Genomic DNA, 20,379 nt, shown 5'->3' on the forward strand with positions numbered 1-20,379 from the left:
GACTACTCCTCAGTGAGGTGCTATCAGTCTAAAAGCTTTTAGATGAGTTCATTTTCTGAAGGAGCACCAGAGCAAGTTTGTCCTCCTGTTAGGAAAGCAACAATTTCAAAGACCAGGCTTGACCCAGCTTGTTGAAAGTCATCTCTGGGTGAACTGAGGTGTTACACTCAGTTTTAGTGATGAAACAACACAGAACCAGGACATCCTAGAGAAATATTTGGCTCTGCAACATTTGCTCCTGCATGAAAGCATTTAATTTCAAATAAGAGTTTTAAGATTATCTGTACTGAATGGCTTTCCCAACTGGAAAAAAACTTCCCTGTCCATCACAGCAACACAGTCAAGAGGCAAACTGAAGCAGATGGTGGGGTTGGGAGGGGAAAGAGAGGACAGATGTTAGCTTCAAAATTTGGAAAGCTCTCCAAGTCCCATAGCAGGAGCCCAGTTTCTATCAATGCATATTGTAGGAGCAATTAATCGGGACCACCCAGGCCTGGTATTTGCCAGAATCAAATTTTCTATTCACAGAACACACTTCTGTGAAGCCAAATATTTGTTTAAATACTTATAAAATTGATTCAACCTCCATGTTTCCCCTTAAGATTTACATTTACCTTTTGTTTAGTAAATCTGTTTGAAATCTGAACTTAGAATGTGGATTATGGAACTTTAAGGGAATCTGCCACTTTTTTTTCATGTTTACCTATTTTCAGAGGCTTTCAAAAAAGCAACATTCTAAGTTAATAAGAAACTCTTCTTTGGTTTTTTTTTTTGTAATAAGAATTACAAAACTTCTTTTTAAGAAAATTAAACTCCACTTTCCTTCACAATGCAGTAGAGGGTCTGGATTATGACAGAATTGCTTCTTTTTGTATACATTCTTTCTGTAACATTACAAAAAGGGGCCCTTCTCCACACTAAAATCTGTTAGAAAATCCAGATCACGCCATCAAAAGCTCCAGTTCCTGGTCCTACTGCAACCTTTCATTTAGTACTTTGCAGGTGACATCAAGGTAGCATAATTTAGATGTGAAGATGTATCCCATCCCCCAAGGACTCAAAGAAATTGCTTACCTTTTTGACCTCATATTTGATAGCAAGTTTAATCCTGCTGAGACTGGGCCGGTGGTGCTCAGGGCACAGATGTATGTTCACATCTCCATTGAGAATTGCCTCGACTTCTTCAGTGTCTCTGCACAGGTCCAACACTCCCACCACAAAGTCCTTGCATTGCATAGATAGCTTCCTGTAGTCATTCTGAGGAGAAACAGAGACATTTGAGTTATTTAATGGTGCACTTGAAAACCCAACTCAAAGCAACAAAGCAAAAACGCAAGAAATCAGCTGGGAGAAAAGTTATTTGTCCAAACATCCTGGATGGAGTAGTGCAAAAGCACTTGTTTTCAGCAGGATGTAGCTAGCTTTTAACAAATAGACATTAACTACCAGAATTAATGGTGTTTAATCAGCAAGGTATCTTACATTAGAAAAGAAAATGGAATAGGCTGCTCAGGGAGGTGGTTGAGTCACCATCCCTGGATGTGCTTAAGGGTTTTTTAAATGTGGTGTTGTGGGAGGCCTAGGGGAGAACCCTGTAGAGTAGGGATGATGTTTGGACTCGATGATTCCAAGGGTCTTTTCCAACATGAAAGATTCTATGATTGTATGTTTTACAGAGCAAGTAAATAATTTATAGGGAAATTCTGATTTTAAGCAATGGCTTAACCTCTCCTCCCTGTGTTCCGGATCTTCCCGGAATGTGACAAGATGGCTGAAGATCCTGCTAACAGGATAGAATTTACAGCAAATGTTACATTTTTGTTTTTTCCTAATAATTCTTTTTTAGTAACTTTCAAGGAGTTTCAGCCTGGTACAACAAGCTGCAGCATCACTCACAGACATGTTTCAATTAATTACATGGTTCTCATACCAATTTCAGTTTCAAATTCATTATCTAACAACTTGGTTAAACAGTCCCAGAAGAGCATCCAGAGGACACTCTTTACAAGAGGACTTCTCCAAGAAATGGGATTTCAGAAACTCAACATGATCTCCTATGAAATAATTTCACTTTGCAAAATAAAACTCCACTTATGGGAAAGGAGATAGAGTGGAGTTGACTTGATAGAGTGTAGAAGAGCAATTTCACTGCCTTAAATTAAATTGAGATAGATTTTCACTTGCTGACACTTAAAATATGGGGAAAGTGCCACAGTCTGAGTAATTGCAGAAAGTAGAACACAATTAAGGCTACCTTTAATAGCCAAAAAAATAGTGATATTTAAGATTCAACACAGCAAATAAAAAATTAAGCACAAGACAAGCTCTTACTGTCTTGAAATTGCTTTTCAAATTAGGGTTTGATGAGTTAATTAAAACCTTCAGCTTATATAATTAAGCAAGCAGAAGAGAGAAAAAGAAAAAGAAAAAAAGGAAAAGAGAGAAAGAAAAATGAAAAGAGAAAAAGGAAAAGGAAAAGGGAAAGGAAAAAAAGGAAAAAGAAAAAAGAGAAAGAAAAGGAAAAGAAAAGGAAAAGAAAAGGAAAAGAAAAGGAAAAGAAAAGGAAAAGAAAAGGAAAAGGAAAGGAAAAGGAAAGGAAAAGGAAAGGAAAAGGAAAGGAAAAGGAAAGAAAAAGGAAAGAAAAAGGAAAGAAAAAGGAAAGAAAAAGGAAAGAAAAAGGAAAGAAAAAGGAAAGAAAAAGGAAAGAAAAGGGAAAGAAAAAGGAAAGGAAAAGGAAAGGAAAAGGAAAGGAAAAGGAAAAGAAAAGGAAAAGAAAAGGAAAAGAAAAGGAAAAGAAAAGGAAAAGAAAAGGAAAAGAAAAGGAAAAGAAAAGGAAAAGAAAAGGAAAAGAAAAAGAAAAGGGAAAGAAAAGGAAAAGAAAAGGAAAAAGAAAAGGAAAAGAAAAGGAAAAAGAAAAGGAAAAAGATAAAAGGAGAAAGAGAAAGAGAAAGAGAAAGAGAAAGAGAAAGAGAAAGAGAAAGAGAAAGAGAAAGAGAAAGAGAAAGAGAAAGAGAAAGAGAAAGAGAAAGAGAGAAAGGGAAAAGGAAAAGAAAAATGTAGTTAAACCTGGTTTTAACGAAATTATGAATAACCTGGCCCTCTATCCTCCTATATTTTCTAAACTATTAATTCTAACATTTACACATGGCAATATATTAACCTTTCTTGTCAGGCAAAGATATTGAAACCCTGAGCAAATATTCATTAGTTAGGGAGAACAGCACTGTCAAAAATGTGGTAGCTAAATTTCTCTAGGCAGTTTTTTCCTTTCAAAACTGATAATATTTTTTAAATAAGAAAGTCCTGCAGGGCTGGGGTAAGAGCATTCCCAGAGGAACAGGGAGGTGCCCTTTCTGAAGGGTGTTTAGGTGAAGAGGCTCAGAAGGAAACCCAGGAACCGGCTGTATTTTAGTGGTGGGACCTTCTGTAAGGCTTGTGAGTTTACATCCACTTATCTATCAAAAAGGTTGAAATCTGGTTTTCCTTTTTTCTCCCTGATTGATGGAATCAGACAGAATATTCTAAGTGGGGTCTTCAGAAATGGTGATCAGCAAGAACTTCAAATCTTCATTAAAAGGAGACAAAACAAGCAGGTGTTTATCCCTGGTAAAGCAGGAGCCCCATTGCAGAGACTGGAACACCAAGATTTCTATAAATATGTGCCAGTTTACTGTGCTAAGAGTTAAATGTCCTTAGTGCTCAGGCAGAAAATGATTGTAATTTGCATCTAAATCTAGTACCTAAATATTTTGTGGAGATAGGGTTTGTAGAGTGAATGTCATTAAACAGGAGGTGAAGTAAGGTCTGAAATGTAAATGAAAACCAGATTGTGATTGTACTTCATGGATTCAAAGTGCTTCTCTCTAATCAGTTCTGTCCTTTAATCTTCAATGGACCAAGATGAATTTCAGTAAATACAAAGCTTTCCTGTTCACTAAGAGACTAGATGTCCCAAGAAAAATATCAGCCTGGCATTGTGAAGTATGGCAAATATAAATAGATCTGAACACAGACGTAGGCTGGGTTTGAGATACTGAGATGCCAGAGGTCATGGAGACATGTAATTAGCCCAGCAGGTTTAAAACCAACAAGGGTGAGAACTCTGCTGAGCTTTAATACCATTCCCTGTGTGCTGTTTGCAAAGTTCACCAGCTTATCTTTTAGCCAGCACATTGTAAGTAATTCTCATTACCATTTCCACATCATCTGAAAAAGTAGTGTTGTGTATCATCTCAGATTAGTTTTTCTCTTGTTTCTGCCAGCAGAGTTTGACCCCCCAGGCCAGGTATCGCGTGGTTATCCTGGTCTAAATACATTTCTGGGGGAACCACTGTGGTCACAACCCTGGGCTGCAAGTGGAGGTTCTCCCTCCCACTGCAACAAGAAACTCATGGCTGGAGACACAAAATCCAGCTCAGCCATCTTAGCAGTGTCACAAAACCAGACACAGGTGATGACAATAACCCAAACCTTCCTGCCTACTCCAATTAACTCCCAGACTACAGAAGTCTGTGAGTGAGGATGAGTTTCATGCCACAGATGGATCTTTACAGTAATGACAACTACAAATCAGACACGAGGGATCCTGGGGGCTCATCCTGGCAAGCTGAGCACTGCCAAGCCTCAGGGAGGAAAATGAAGGACACAGCTAAGTAGACAGGAGGCCAGTCTGCTTCAAACAACACAGGGAACAGTGTTTTGCTTCCTACAGAGACAAGGAGCAGAGGATGATCAGGATAATGCTAGAGAATATTACAATATCATTTCTTAAAAACTGGAATAAAAGGAAGCCAAATTAGTAATTTCCTGCTTCTTCTAACACTGCTGTGCATGGGGAGTTAAAAATGTCTAATTTTGCTGTTTTGAAAAGGCTGATGGTACTTGTCATTCACTGCAATTTCTCTGAGTATGCTATTATTATCTGTTGATTATGCTCTAAATGAACTCCATCATGTCTCCACATCTGTGCAAACCCACCCAGATTCCTTCAAAAGAGGGCTGCTTCGGGTCAGAGAGATACACTCTGAGTAAAAAGTTAAATGAAATGAGAAAAAGTAAGAGCTGCAACCTCTCTTGACTAGTTAATGGCAAAAAACCCCACCAAAAACTTTCCAAAACAATCATAGCCAAGGACTGGAAAGGAACTTCTTCATCCCTAGGAGTCTACCTCTGAAATGCCAGCACTGCAGGGGTGTTTGGGATGGCATATGGAGAAGTCTGACCTCAGTGATGCAACATCTGGTGAGCAGGTCTGAGATTTGCTGAACCTCTTAGAGCAGAGGAGTTTGCACCAGAAAATGAAGTGAAGTCAATTGTTCATAGATTCCCAGAATTGTTTCTACACAAATCCAAGACTTCTGGAACTAATGGACCATTGTGGGTCCAGCACCTGTGACAGGGGCTATCAAAGCACTCGAAAACCTTCTCAATACCATCACAGGTTAACTGCACTGCACAGACTTGCTGAATCCCACCTCCCTTCTGAGCAATGCAGGAACTGTGCAATCAGCACTAAATCTGACATTTCTAGGTAGCATTACACTTGCTGTGCAAATTTACACTGCACAGAACCTCTCTTTACATTTCCTTGAAGCTCTTGGTTCTTTGTATTTTACCTACATCACTCATACACATATAACCAGGCAGAGAAATACAGCATTGCTTAGACTATCATTTTGAGGAGAAGGAGCAGAGAGGAAATAAAATGGAGAAGTAATTCAGTAAAAATTAGCATAAAACTCTTCCAAATAAAAACATTTCTAGGAAGTAACAAAGGTGAGAGAAAGGAGGAGGAAGAAAGCCAATAATATTACATGTTAGATTGGAAATTATTTTTTTACTTAAACCATCATGTAAAATATTCAAAGCGCTTATCAATATTTACCAACAAAATATGCACAAGCCAGTTTAGAAAACCAATTTCTCTCTGGGTATTTAGACTATCTGCCACTGGCCATATGTTCAGGAATGAAAAAAAAAGCACAAGGCCTCTGGGGAGAGAAGGTGATGGGAGGAGATGCTAAGAAAGCCCCTGCACTGATCCTGCTCATGCAACCACATTATCATCTGACCTGCACTGAGCACCCCTTCCAAAGTGCTCTGTCAACTGAGCACACACTTGCTGACATGTTTGAGTTCAGCCCAGTGCATTTCTTTTGTTTCCAGACCAGATGCCTACACACACAGCCTGTGCCAAGGCCGTGGAGTTAATTTTCCAGAAAGCACAACATCCAGGTGGTTTATGCTCCCTTGCTTCTTAAGTGGCAGCACATCAGTGATTTTTTTTTGGAGCTTTGGGTTTGCTCAGTCATATTTAGCAGGCATGTCTCTGAAAATAAAGCCAAGTGCTCATTTAAGCCATTTCCCTGCTCAGGTGGATGTTGCTGAGCACGTCTGGAGGCAGCGACAGATGCCACTGCTTCATTTTTTCAACAATCCAGACCTTGACTTCTTCACCTCCAGCGAGCAAAACATAATAAGCAATCTGTTCAAATACAAGAGTTTGACATTTCAAAAGTGTGTCTCTTGCTTTCCAAGCAATTTCAACCTTTCTAAACGGAGCCAAGCTAAACATGGCAACTGTTTGCAAAGTGCCAGGCTGAGGGATGGTGCAGCAGAGGGGCAGTGCCTCCAGCAGAGGCTGAGCTGTACCCTCTGAGGGACATCTCAAGAAATGTGTCCAGTGAAAGAGCCCATGGACAAAACAGGCAGTGCTGTCTGTGTTGACACTATTTTTGGCTGCAGAAATCCAGAAAACAACAGTATGCTTGACTATGGATTCCAACAAGACATGAAAAATAACATCCCTTGCACCATTGCAAGGGTTTCAATTGCACTGACTGATTTACTATAAGAATTTTTTTTTTGGTGCCTCTTTTCCCCCTCAGTAGGTTAAGTTTTCTAACTCCCACTCATCTCTTCATATGCACCACAGAAGCTGATTTGTGAGACAGCAGATCCCATCAACAAGGGCACAGAGCTGTAAGAAATCAATCATTAAACCTGGATTTCACCTTATCCTTGTTGACTGGTAGATGCATCAGATCATTAAAGAAATTGTCCAAGTTAATGATTGTTGTGATGGAGTTAGAAAATACCTTGAAAATTTGTTACTATTCTTTTACAACGTCCTTCACCAGTCCAGGCATACATGTAACCTTCAACAATGTTTGAAGAGCTTTAAAGTGGAAACTGTCTAAATGAGCAGAAAGGATAGGTTTGTGTCTCCCTGTTTTTTTCTTACTCTAGCTGTTATGTTTCTATCAATTCCATCAATAATTTCTTCTGGAAAATTGTTCAATTTTGTGATAAACAGAAGCTTCTGTGAGACCAATACCAATGAATAAATTTTGCAAACCTTTTCCATCAATAAAGCTATTGGAAACTGCAAATGACTTCTCTTTGATATGCTCTTGAATTTTTTTTTTTAAACAAGCAAACAAATAAAATTTTTTAACCTCGGTGAATTTTGGGGGAAAATAAAGGCATTCATATAGTCCTAGCAGAAAGCTGAGAGTTCAGACTTCACATAATTTCTTACTCTTTAGTCAAAGTGTTAGATTCCCTTGCATAAGAAATTTCAGTGTCAGTCCACCCTCAACTTTTTTTATTACTTATATTGATTTTTTTTTTTCTATTTGAAACTTAAAATGAGTTTCCCGTACATGTGAACTCTCTCTCCACTGAAATTAGTGGAGCACTTAAAGTTCTCACCTCGAACAGAGTAATTTTTTTTTTTTTTAAATATACATCCAAGAGCTGCCATAAGAACACCTCCATCTCCTCCACTCCTTTCCCATTGTCACCTTCTTTTTGACAGATACCTTTTCTGAGAACCCCTGTAGCCTGCCTGCATGCAGGAACATCAGTGTTATTCAGGGTAGAACACCCTGCTCCCAGTCTCTGGAGGTATTTAAATACACTTAGAACAGAAATTATGTTGGTTAACAAATTTTTTAAAATAGGGTATTTAAAATCTCAAGGCTGGCAGAGCAGCTTTTCAGCGTCAGGTGGTGTTTGATGTTCTTCTTTTTCATATCATCAGTTGGTTTTCAAACCCATGTCACAAGTAAGCCACATGCTTTTGATGCCTCAACTAATTAAAAGGTGGGGTTTTTACCTTCTTGCAGATTTTCCCGAGCTCATTTGAATGTTTACACTGAAACACCTGCTTTCAGAAGATAAACTCTCCAGTCCCTGGGTGTCACACAAACAGGACAAGCAATACTGAGGAATTAAATGCTTCGGCATGTCAAATGAAGGAGAGGGTCTGTCTCCCTGTCTCCTGTCAACAGCTTCTCTTTACTGAATATAAAATGAAAAATAAATACAAATTACACTTTTCAAAACAATACTCAGCTGATTTTCTTGGTGAAGACAAGTTTAAGATCTGTTACGCCAGCAACAAAAATCAAGCTGCTGCTGCAGCACAAGGCTCTCCTCTGGGAAAGAAGAGAACGTTTTCCTGCAGAAAGTATTTTGTCAATCTTCTTTTTCTTTTTTGACCAAAGTTAGCTGGGAGATTTTAACAACAGTGTCACTCAGTCATCCATAAAGGATGCTAAATGACCCTGTAGGCAGTGGCCAGGATCCAATTATATATGAGTGCTCAGTGGCTAGTGCTGCTTTTAGAGTTACAACTTCCATGAATAATGGTCACATTTTTTTCCCAGGTGCAGATGTGGGTTGTAGATAGCTGAGTTATGCCCTTCACTGTGAATTACAGCATCTACTGCTCTGCTTTACTGCAAATAGACATGGACAGATGTCTACCTTCACATTTGCAGATACAAATTTATTTTTTTAAAGACTGCTCCAGGCACCACAGCTTTGGCATCAGTTCTAACCCACTCAAAAAACCTTGGAGATATTCTTCTCATGCGACATTTTAAAACCATTTTTTGGGGGGCAAGGTGTCACGTAGGAAATTATTTAATCACATAGATAGAGCACTTGCAATAACAGCTCTCAAAATGTAGAGGCTATTTCTTAATTTTTAAATATTCGTAACAGAACAATACAAGAGTCACAGATTCAGGTGGTGTTTTGTTGGTATTTTTTAAGGTCAGGAGGATTTCCTACATCCATTGCTACACATCCTTTAAAAAGTTATCTGCAATTAGTTAATTGGGCTCTCAAGACAAATCCAATGTAGTATCTATTATTTGTGGATTTGTCTTTGAAAAAGAATAGGATGGAGAATGCATTCCTCATCTGCAAAGGGAGTCCCACTCAGCGAGCCAAACATAAATTTCACTACAAGATTTAAATATATTCTCTTTCTCCCAAGCTATTTTCATGATAATTTTTAATGTCCTCTCATTAAAATACCTAATTTTTTCTAACAATAAATTAAAATAGTAATAATAGGAAATTTGTTTTCCTGCTTCACTGCGACTTTATTCTTTCCTGTATGATGAGCTGGGTAATTGGTCATACCTGCTTATGTGTTCACATTGCAGAAGCGAAAATTGAAAAAAATAAAAAGCTTCTTAACACCCATGTTTTCAAGGCAGTAGAGGAAGTTGTCTTTTAGGTGAGAGGGGAAAACAGTTCTTTTTTAAAGCTAAAAACCACCTGTCTCTAAGAAAAAATAATATTCTCATTGAAGGCTGACCTGGAAAAGCTCATATTCAAAAAACCTTAAAAAAATATTATGTATTACTATCTTTAGTGAGAGCAGTTTTCATAGTTTCTACAGAGTTATAAAACTCTTTTGACCTCACATCAGCAGTGCAAATGCATTTAGCAATTTACACAGTTTTGTCCTTTACAAGGAATAACGCAAATTTAGAATAAATTAAAAAAACAACAAACCAACCAACCAACCAAAAAAAAAAAAAAAAAAAAAAAACCCCCAACAAAAAACCCATCAAAACACAAAAAATCAAAACAAAGCAGAAAGTAAGTTGAGCTTTTGACTGCAGAGATGGCTTCAAAGGCAGTAGAACTTCCTTGGAGATGCCAAAGGTCCTTCAGTAGCAGAGAGCCAACAGAGAAACTAATTAGAACAGAAATTGCATCACAAAGAGGGTCTGAAAGGAATGTTCTGGCTCATCCACATCAAAGCCCAGTGCCCTCAAGCATTAATTTGGGATAAATCTGAGCAATCCAGTGGCCTGCTCTCACAGTGAGAAGTTTAGCAATGAGAGTCACAGGAGGCAGCAGGAGGAAGGGTTGCAAAGGGAAGGTGTTTTTTGGTCCCAAGCAGCTGCTTTTGGGAGGGAAAAAAGGCAGGAGGAGAAGGAGCTGTTGCTTCACAGGCACATACAGGGCTCAGTGAGAGACAAAATTACATGGGAACAGTGACCATCTGGATAGGCAAAAGTATTTATAATGGTGATGTCTAATTTTCAAAACAGGAGCCAAGTAAGACTGATGTTGCTTTTGCAGGAGAAATTAAAAGTAGTATTAAAAAGGAGTAAACATATTTGCCTACCAGGCCAAATTTCCAAAATTCCTTGTTTTCTCTTCTTAAAACCCAGAGAAGAAAAAAAACATTAAAAAATTGTACAGGTAAAAAGACACCATTTTTGAAAGTGCAAGTCCTGCCTGGAAGAAAAAAAATAAAATAGAAAAACAGAAATTCTGGTAAATTAAATAAAACCTGAAGTGAAACCAGACAATGAAAATAAACCTCGAAGAGCATCTCTCTGAAACAATAAATCTGACTCATAAAAGGTGTTCCCAAACGTATCAGAAGCACCGTGTCTGCCAGAGGGTATGTTGAGGGGAGAGATAATGAAGGGATAAAAGGATTACTCAAGGAAGAATGGGTCAGAGAGGAAAAATTAAGTGCATGATTTACAAGAGTTTTCATGAGGCTAATTAGGGAGGTTCCCACAACAACCTCATTTTCTTAATGGGAGATGAGTTTTAGAGGCTGTCTCCAACCAGTCAGTCCTCAGAGCAAACAAAGCTATGAGGTTTTCAGTATGGATAGGAATCAGTTTCTAAGCACAGTTTTACTGGTTTACAGCCTAATGGGTTTCAAGATTTTTTCCTTTTCCAAGCTCACTGCTATCCTCCCTTCACACAGAAATACTTCCCCTCCCTACTATTTTGCCTCCCTTTCTGCTCTTCCCTATTTCTTCTAATAACTAATTTCAAAAAGTCTAATAATGTTTTCTTTAAGGGTCAATGCAGCATCGATTTCTGATGCTGAAATGTTTCTCAGTCAGAACTACAGAGTTCAACTTTTGCAGTCAGCTTTTCTAAGTTTCCTTAGGCATTAGAATGTTTTTTTATATCTTATTTTCTTTATACATATTACCATCCTGGCTTATTTTAAAATAACACCACACACATGCTATTTAATTTATACTTGAGGAGTTACGCTTCTCTCATTAAGCCAAATTTCATCGTTTAGTAATTAATACAGGGCAAAGAAGCAGCTTCCAATCTCTGATGTATTTATCCTGGCAAGGTCTACAATTTGAAGATAGACTGAGAAAAGAAGAAGTTGAAAGGTTTCTTTCATTGCTGCTGAGTTCCAAACCTTAAAAAGATTCAGCTTTTCATTAAGTACAGAATCTCAGAGTGGTTTGGGTTGGAAGGGACCTTTAAAGATCATCTAGTTCCAACCCCCCTCTAGTTCCAACACCTCCCACTGGCTGTGAAGTTAGCAATTGATATTTAGGTAGAAAAAATATGGACTTAGTGGAGCAAGAGATGTGCTGCAGGAATGTCAGATCATCCCTAGCAGATACAAGCCATCCAGTCTTCAGGGCTTTTTTGCCTCTCTCTCTTTCAGCATCATGAGGATTTAGGGACTGGAGTCTCAATTGTTTTGCACTGCTGCAGCCCCAAGAAAAAAACAGGCAGTTCCTATCAGGCATCTCTCTTCAGGCATCTTCACACTTGACTTGCTGTCATCACTCCTCACAAGGAAGGTGGCATCCAGCTGAGCCTGGGCATGATGCTCACCTGCCCCCAGGAGCAAGCTCTCAGTGAGGATCTGATTTTGGATGCCAATGGTCTTTTTAAAGAGAGGACAACAGGTAGAAGAAAATTGATGGCAAAAGGCAGATAATTTAGAAAGAAACCATGTTCCACTGTAGTAAATGAACCAACAACATTGGTAGGATTGAAGAACAAAGACCACGCACCATATGTCTTCCAGGTGGTGTTTTTGATCATACCTTCAGTAACATTTTAATCAACAGAAGCTGAGATCTTATATACCACTTCTGGTTGGTGAGATCTTTTAATAGCCTCCTTTGCTATTCCACAATTTAATTTCTCTGGATTGCTAAATGGAATGAATTGGCTGGTTGTAATCATCACAAGGACATCTCCTGACAGACACAAGCTTGTAGTCTAATTTGAGAGTGCAAGGCTGTAAAATAGACCTGGGTGCAGAGTGGAATCTCACCAGAGACAACAAGGCACTGTTGCAGCTTAAAAAAGAGGTAATAGAGCTATCATTCTGCATTTTACTCACTGTTTTCAGGACTTGATTTGTTACATTAAACCTAATGCTGCTATAAGACAGTTGCAAGGGCATTTCCTGCAGACTGTTTGCTAGGAATGTAACTCCTAAGGGTTTGACAGACACATAAAAATTATTCTGTTGACTTTGCTTCTAATATTCCAGTCTTAGAAATGAATCACCTGGCTGAGGGCAGCTGGGAACTGTGAAGACATCTGCATACAGCTTTACATCAAGATGACATGAGAAAAATTATTTTCTCTGGAACAAAGAGGAGAGTAGCTCAGCAGCCTGGCTCATGGGTGAGGACTTGTTCATATGAACAAAGCCTGGATCTGTTATTAACACTGGAAGTGACATTATGCTTACTTGCATGAACAAAACAGCCAGAATGTACTGGTAGATGAGAGAAAAAATATTTGCCTTATGAGTCAGGCCCAGGGTTTGCCAAGTTTGAAAGAAATGGGAGGATACACATTATTTTTTTCAGTTTAAGCAAAAGCATAGCATGGCCCAGTAGCTTCAGATGCTTAACATCTCTTTTTGTAGTCAGCTGTGTTTAACATTCATCTCTGCTTAGAAGCTCCAAAATATTTTAACACAAGATGAGACTTCTACAAATTGATAGGGAGGTATAAAGCTATAATTTGCCTGAATTCCATGATGGCATTTCATTAGTGACTTGCTTCTGCAGACTGTAGGCACAATGGGGTGGGAAATGGAGGGGTTTATTTCAATTAAAAATCAAAAGAAAAGTTAATACAGAAACATAGGGCAAGATTAACATGCTTTGTAGTTTCCCACAAGGGGTGGAAAACAGCCATTAGGACAGTGATTAAAATATGAAGCTGTTTCAAGGGAGAAAACAGTCTAGTCTCTAAAGTTGGGAAGAGTCCCCTCTCTTTCCCTCTTCCCAAGAGCTAGCCAGACCAAGAGTGGGTTAAATTAGGCCCCTGGTATGTATTGCCCTTGCTCCAATGGATGCTTTTTTTTTTTTTTTTTTGTTTTTTTTCTTTTAAACACAAAATGGAAACTGGAAAATAGGAGAAAATAATTAATTGGTTCTTAATGTTGAGCTTTCAAAAGGAATATACTCACCTAAAATATTTCTTCTTCTCTGAAAACATATCCTGGCTCCTCAGTCTGATGTGCTGAGCTGTGTTGTTGCATAAGAGATTGAGGGCAGCAAGCAGCAGGTGGGAGGCCCTGCATTTCTATTTTAATTAGTTCATTCTAGGAGTCTCTTCAGAAGTAGGTTATCTAACCTTTAATTACTATTTGTCCACCTACATTATTAAAATCTCACTAGTGTCCTTCCACTTCAAGGACAATTTGTACCTCCTGAAAATTGTGGTGCTACGAATAACTATCTTGAAATTATCCCAGCTGATAATTTTATAAATCTGAGCATCAATTGTAGCTAGAAAAACCTTATCAACAAAAAAAGTCTAGGAAAGTATTATTTTAAGGCACACAGAAAAAAGAGGCTTCTGGACCTTGTCTGATTTCATAAATTTATAATTTTTGGGTTTCTTAAATACATTTTAAGCAAACTCTTTCTTCTATAGAAATAAACTCTCAAAATAGCATGTCCTGTGGAAAAAAATGCTATACCACAATTCCATATCACACTGATAATGTTAAGAAGAATAATTATTTTTCTATAAATACATGCAATCTGGTTTTGGTGGGTTTTTTGTTTTGTTTTTTTTTTATTTGTTTTTGACACTACGTTATAATCTTGAGATGTTTCTTATTTTTGGAAGCATTAATACACTAAAGGAATAGACAACTTTGAGCTTAACCAGAGTTATGGATATATCTGAGGAACTTCACTAACACACATAGTTGCACAAAACCTACCAACGTGACAGTTACATAGGAAAACCTTCCTGGAAATACAGCAATCAGGCAAAGGGTTTCTAATGACTTTCCTGTGTTGATTCACCCCCGTCCATTACTATAGAGTTTCAAAAGCAATGGCTTAAGAATGTGTTTCTTGTCAATTTTAAGTTGGAGGGAGTACAGCTACAAATCCCCAAATGAATATTTTAACACTTGAATAGTTTTCTGAATTAAAAATAATGTATTCCTGGCAGGCACCCTCTCCCAGTTTACTCACAACATAGATTTCATTATCCTGGTGTCACTGATCGTGATTGTAGCTACAGAATAGTCATAGGTCAGGAAACAGTCTTACAATGATGACTGAACCACTGAAAATGAGATTTTTCATGACTAATTTATTTTAGAAAGGGTGACAATGCTATTTATATTGTTTAAATGCCTTAGAAAAATAATACAAATGGTGCTGGACATTTACAACTCATGACGATAATGGAATCTTGAATAATTTTTAAGAGAGTTCTGCAAGTTCCACTGCTGTGTTTGGCATGATGAGAAACTTCCTAACAATCTCTTGGTCATTTCCCCCATCCTTTTTCATAAAATTCATCATATACAGATGGAGAATGAAAACACGTAAATACAATGAAATTTAAATAATTTCACAGAGATACAAAACCTCTTAATTTATAGCTTTCATAATTACAACAGAACTAAATGTACTTGCTTCTTATTCCATTAAACAGCCTGTAGAGCTCTGCCTCTAAAATACATTGCTCAGTTAAAAAGACTTACCTTTCTTAATAAAAACTAGTCTCCATTTTTGTAATAATCTAATTTTTCTTCCTGATGCAAACTAGGGATTCTAAGCAATCACAGTGTGCAACCTAATACCTCTGGTGGCTCTACTCTAACATGCCATAGTCAGTTCCAAGTATTTATCAGCCAGAGAAGACACAGTGATAACCCATGTGTAGTCAACACCTCTGGAGTTTTATCTTCTGCTTCCTCACCCACCCCCTCAAATGACAAACCAAAACTTGATCAAACATGTAAAAGACATGTAAATATCCTGAACACATTCAGCCCAAGGGAAAAGGCACAGTGGCAAATTACCTTAAATTCTGTTTCAATGTTGGCCAGTCTGGCGAGTTCATTACTTAGCTCTAGAGCGGTAAGGACGGGGTCTTCACTGGAAAGAGACAAATAAGCAGCACTGGCTAATCCTTTGTAGGCATTCATCCTTGATCTGGAGTGGCTAAAGGAATCTTTCCTCTGCTTCTCAATACATTCATTGCACTTGCAAAAATAATCGTGCGGCCTTTCGATCCGCGCGCCTTTTAGAAGTAAGATGTGAACAATTTCATACTCCTGGCAGTGGGCAGCAAGTATGATGGGGGTAATGTCATGGGAGAACCGAGTTCCATCTTCATCATAGGCATAAAAATCATCATCTCTCAGCTCCTGCTCAAGGGGGCTGAGCGTGAGACGCTGTCCCTGTGCAAAGGCCGGGTGGTTCAATATTGCTTCTACAATGCGCACGTATCCTTTGCTGATCGCCAGCAAGAGGGCGTCTCCAACTCGAGCGAGATTCTCCTTCTTGAGGAGAAGCTCCGTCACCTCCAGATGCTCATTCCCTACAGCTAACTGCAGAGCGTTTTGTCCCATGTAATCGACGCAATTAAAGTTCAAGGTTTGGGATTCCTCCAGCATTTTTCGCACGACAGGGATGTTGCCATATTCTGCGGAGTCGAGGAAACGTTCCTCTTCTGCTGTCAGGCTGGTGCCTTTCTCATTGAACATGTAGGCTGGGCCCCGGATGGCCTGCCTCCTGCCCTTCTCCCGTAGGGTTGTGTGCCTTCGATGCATGGTTTTATAACTGCTGTTTCTCAAGCTGCTGAAAACCAGAAAGGAAGGCAGGTTATGGTCTTGGAGATTTATAAACCCACATAGCCTTCGATAAGGTTAGAAATGTCTCATTATTATCAGGTCGTCCTAGTTCGGTGGGGTTTGAGGCAGTTGGTTAAAAGCATTTAGGGTACAAGTGGAAGAAAATCAGTTTTCTGAAGGACAAGTTGTCTTCTGACTTGGACACCCTTCTGGATTTCAACAAGGATATACAGCACATTCTTCACCTGAAAAATAGAAAAAAATAATAATAAAAAAAAAAGTGTGAAAATATTGCTTTCTATTTTTATTGCTCAGAACATTCATTAGTGTTTAGGAATCATATCCACAACATAAAGATTCTCATAATTATTCCTCTTAAGTTTCTTCCTTGAGAGCACAAGGCAAGCTGTAGAAAGTTAGCAGGACTCCCCATATCAATGAACCTCAGATCAGCCAATAAACTGTTCCATAAAGTTAAAAAGCATCCTGCTAATTTTAAACACACAATAACCAGGATAAATATAGCACACATTCTGTGGACATTCAGCTTGTACAAGCAAACTACCAATCCACTCACTCTTTTTTTCATTCTACATAATGCCATTTTCTATTTCCTGAAGAGCAGTTTCATGAATGACTGTGTGATTTTCTCTCTGAAATACTGTTGGCAGCTACTCTAAACACAAGTATGCAAATCCAGGGACCAGCCTTGAAAAAGAGAGGGATAACTTCTGCTTTAGTGTCACATCATTCCCCAGTAAGCATCTTTTAGAGAGCAACTGCAGAAAGAGAATACCACAGGTATGAAACTATGAAACTATGCTATGTGCAACCTGGCTGAAGGGAGAGTAAACACCCCACTGTGCAAAATTAACTGGAATCTTAAACTTTTGTTTGAAACATTCATACTCTGCATTCAGTGTAATCTCGATGGTGTTCTTTTTTCCCATTTTATTGCTGTAGCATCTCTACAAAACAATAGTCTCTCTTTAGTCTAAGCCCCTGGAGTTAGTTGCCATCCTAAGCCCACAGAACGTGCAGCCTCAGTGAAAAGGTAAAACCAACACTTTCCTCACCACAAAGAACTTGCATTCAGTCCAACAGCAAGTCCTAAATCACTTGGGTAAAATTTTCAGGAGCCTCTAATGTGCCATGGGCAGATGTAACAAATAAGCAGGTGTTAGTGCTCAGTGGGTGGCAAAGGTTCATCTTTCCATGCTCCATCTGTTCAGCAAGTCAGTTTTGACCTTCAGTCAATGAAAAGTTCATGTTTAGCTCTGAAAAAATACTTCTGGAGTTTGAAAGTGGTGTTGTGTGTGATGAGAGGGGAAACATGACAGGAGACAAAGTGGACAAGATACGTTTTCTTCAATAATCTGTTATTTGGGAGAAGAAAAGAGAAAATCAATCAAACAAAAACCTGGGAAAACAAAGATTCCCAATGTCCCTAGAAATTAAATTCCATCTCTAAAGAAGTCCCAGTGAGGCCAAGAGGACTAACATACTTAAAATGAAGTATTTAACCATATGCCAAAGAACTTATCTAACTGGAGCCCATGTCCTTAGATACTCAGGATAATATTTAAGGAACTGATGTCTTCCTGAGTTCCAGTAAGGAACTTCTTAAAGTTCTGAAATACGACTTTGTTAAATAGAGAATTCTAGTGCTAGAAAATACTTCACATATTTTCAGTTTTGTTTTTTTTTTTTAATTCCTGCATGTGGAATTAAACCTCTTAAAGTGTCAAACAACCCAAATGGATGAGCTGGTGATAGCCTAAGCAGCTGTTGGTGGGATCAAATGGAAACTGATCCACATCCAGTAGCTGCTCAGTGATGACCTATGAGTTGGCAGGATTGCATTTACCTAAATATTTTAAGGCAGATAATTGCAACTGCTGCTTCAAGCTGGAGGAATTCCACTGGGCTTTTCTGATGTTCAAAACCCATTTAATTTTGTATTCTAAAAATGTTGTATAGTGCAATATTTGGCAACCTTATACTTGGTGTTATGTTTAATGGTCTGTACTGGAAGCAGCTCAGAAATATGGGAGATTTCTAAGAGTCAGGAATCTACTAGACATTTTCCTGATGTCCAAGTAGAATTCATTCTTTTTTTCCTAGAAAGTTTTTATCTCCTTATATGTTATTGCCTCGAAATGAGAGCCCAGATAAATGGGACAGATAACCTTGCAATTATACCCAAAATAAACATTAAACTATGTAAAATATTACCACTGTCCCTATTCTAAGACTTGTGCCTAAGAAAGGAGGTTAGAGTTTGGCCTAGAGCTAATTCTCTCCAGTTTGTTGTGTACATAATAAAATACCAAAAAAAAAAAAAAAAAAAAAAAGGGATCATCAGTTCAGACAGAGCACAGGTTGCACATGCTTTTTCTAGCAACAGAAATTGCATCAGAAAAAGAGGAAGCAGAAAAGCACACCTGCCCTCTGAAAGGTAGTGACTACACAACATTTATCTGACAATAAATGATTTGCAAGGACTTCTCTACAGCACAGAGTTGAACCTCACTGCCTGCAGGTAAGAGCACTGTAATTCAGAGACCCCCTTGAATTATGACCCCCTTGCTTTTGAGCAAAGAAGATCAATATCTCTGCTATTGCACTTCATCAGAATTGTACTTCTAACTTTGAACAATTTCATGAGAAATCCTCAGCTCTGAACTCTTCTTCTGAAAAGAGAGTTATAATTACATTTGACCGAAGCACAGAATCATGACAGAGAAGTGGTAGTGCAAGGAGTAATGTATGCAAGAGCTGAAGATCTGGGAGGCTGAACTCTACTATAATGTCACGACTGTACTCAGCACCTTTTTCTGTTCTGCTTTTCAATTATGTGCAGGCTGTTTTAGAACTAATCATATTTACTGAGTGCATGTAATGTGCCCTGTTAAAAAAAAAAAAGTAATTATGACTTGATTGCATTTATCTCACCATTTTTGTTCAAAGGTGCTGCGCATTGAAATGACTCCGTATTTGCATATTTTATTGAGACATCTAGTGATCAAACTCATCAGGGCCTGCAATTAAATATTGTGTTTTTCTAGTAAAGGATGCCAGCGTTGTTGGACAGAAAATGTTCTGGGAAAAGAAAACCAAAAATTTCAGAGCCTAAGCGGTGCCTGCAGCAAACTACATCCAGTTTTACACAGCTAAGGGAGCTGTAAGGTGGTTGGACTCCTGTAGTGAGTGGAGAAGAATATCAGGTTCTGAAAGGTGATTTAGCTCTTAACAAATCATCACCTGGGAGCATTTCAGTTTCTAATAAAGCAGCTAAGAGGAGGTGCTTGCAACTGGCACTGGCAGTACCAGGCACTGAGATACTCAACATCTGAAATGGGAACATGACGTTACAGATTTGTTCTTTATGTGGCACTGAAAACACTGCTGAGGATGAAGCTCAGTGGTTTTGCAACTACACTCAGCTGCTCTGAGCATCTAAGACAACGCAGGAATGAAAGTGAACTGCTTCATATTGAGCCTACCTCAGTAAATGTCTTTTCTCCCTAATCCTCCATTCCAAAGTCCTCCAGACTATGCCACGCAAGACCTTCTGCTGCCTCTCCGGTGCCACACAAGGAGCTCTGAAGGGGCAGGGCTACCACCTGGAGCTATGATGTGGGGAAAATGTTCTAAGACCTAAATACTTTAAGAGGCTGAATTAGAGTTTTTACACAGGGCTTTGAACCAGAACTTTAAAAGCACATGATGAATGGTATCTGCCTCAGTTTTAAAAACATCTGAAGTCTGAACTGGTATTGAAATCAGTGGGTATTAGGTACTGCAGCAATGTTGGAATTCTCAGGAGATACCAACCTTTAGTTGTCTTAAAGCCTAAAAATTGAGTAGGGCATTTACAAAGGCAGCTTTAAGAACTTATGTTCTCTGGCTGCTCTTTGGATTTGCTTTCACTCAGTGGAGGGAGGTTGGCAGGAGTCTCCCTGTGCCCCCTCAATGGACTCCTTCATCCAGAAACTGCAAAAGCATCTCAGGATAAGTAACCATTTCTATGCCCCATGTTGGGTAAAGCAACCATCAAAGTAGGCTTTGATGAGACATTGACTCTCTCTTGTTGAAAAGGAAATTTAGGTTTCTGAAACCCATTTTGAAAGCACTACTCTTGGTCCCTGCAGAGCCTCAGAAATTGTCAAACTGACACATTATTTTTCTTTCTACTTACACCAATATTTCTA

At 38.6% G+C, this 20,379-nt stretch overlaps 1 protein-coding gene across 2 annotated transcripts in view; it reads right to left on the reverse strand.

Moving 5' to 3' along the window:
- TRPC7 (transient receptor potential cation channel subfamily C member 7) overlaps nt 1-16,234 on the reverse strand; it is a 47,016-nt gene extending 30,782 nt beyond the window's left edge. For both annotated transcript variants that reach the window (XM_071758779.1, XM_071758778.1), the window contains exons 1-2: nt 15,392-16,234; nt 1,075-1,257 (exon numbers count right to left, since the gene is read on the reverse strand). In XM_071758779.1, the coding sequence (XP_071614880.1) occupies nt 1,075-1,257; nt 15,392-16,144 (936 nt within the window). In that variant the 5' untranslated portion in view covers nt 16,145-16,234. The remainder of the gene's footprint in view (nt 1-1,074; nt 1,258-15,391) is intronic.
- Nucleotides 16,235-20,379: the final 4,145 nt, after the last annotated feature.

This window comes from Heliangelus exortis, chromosome 15 (assembly GCF_036169615.1).
Source record: "Heliangelus exortis chromosome 15, bHelExo1.hap1, whole genome shotgun sequence".
Classification (NCBI taxonomy): Eukaryota; Metazoa; Chordata; class Aves; order Apodiformes; family Trochilidae; genus Heliangelus; species Heliangelus exortis.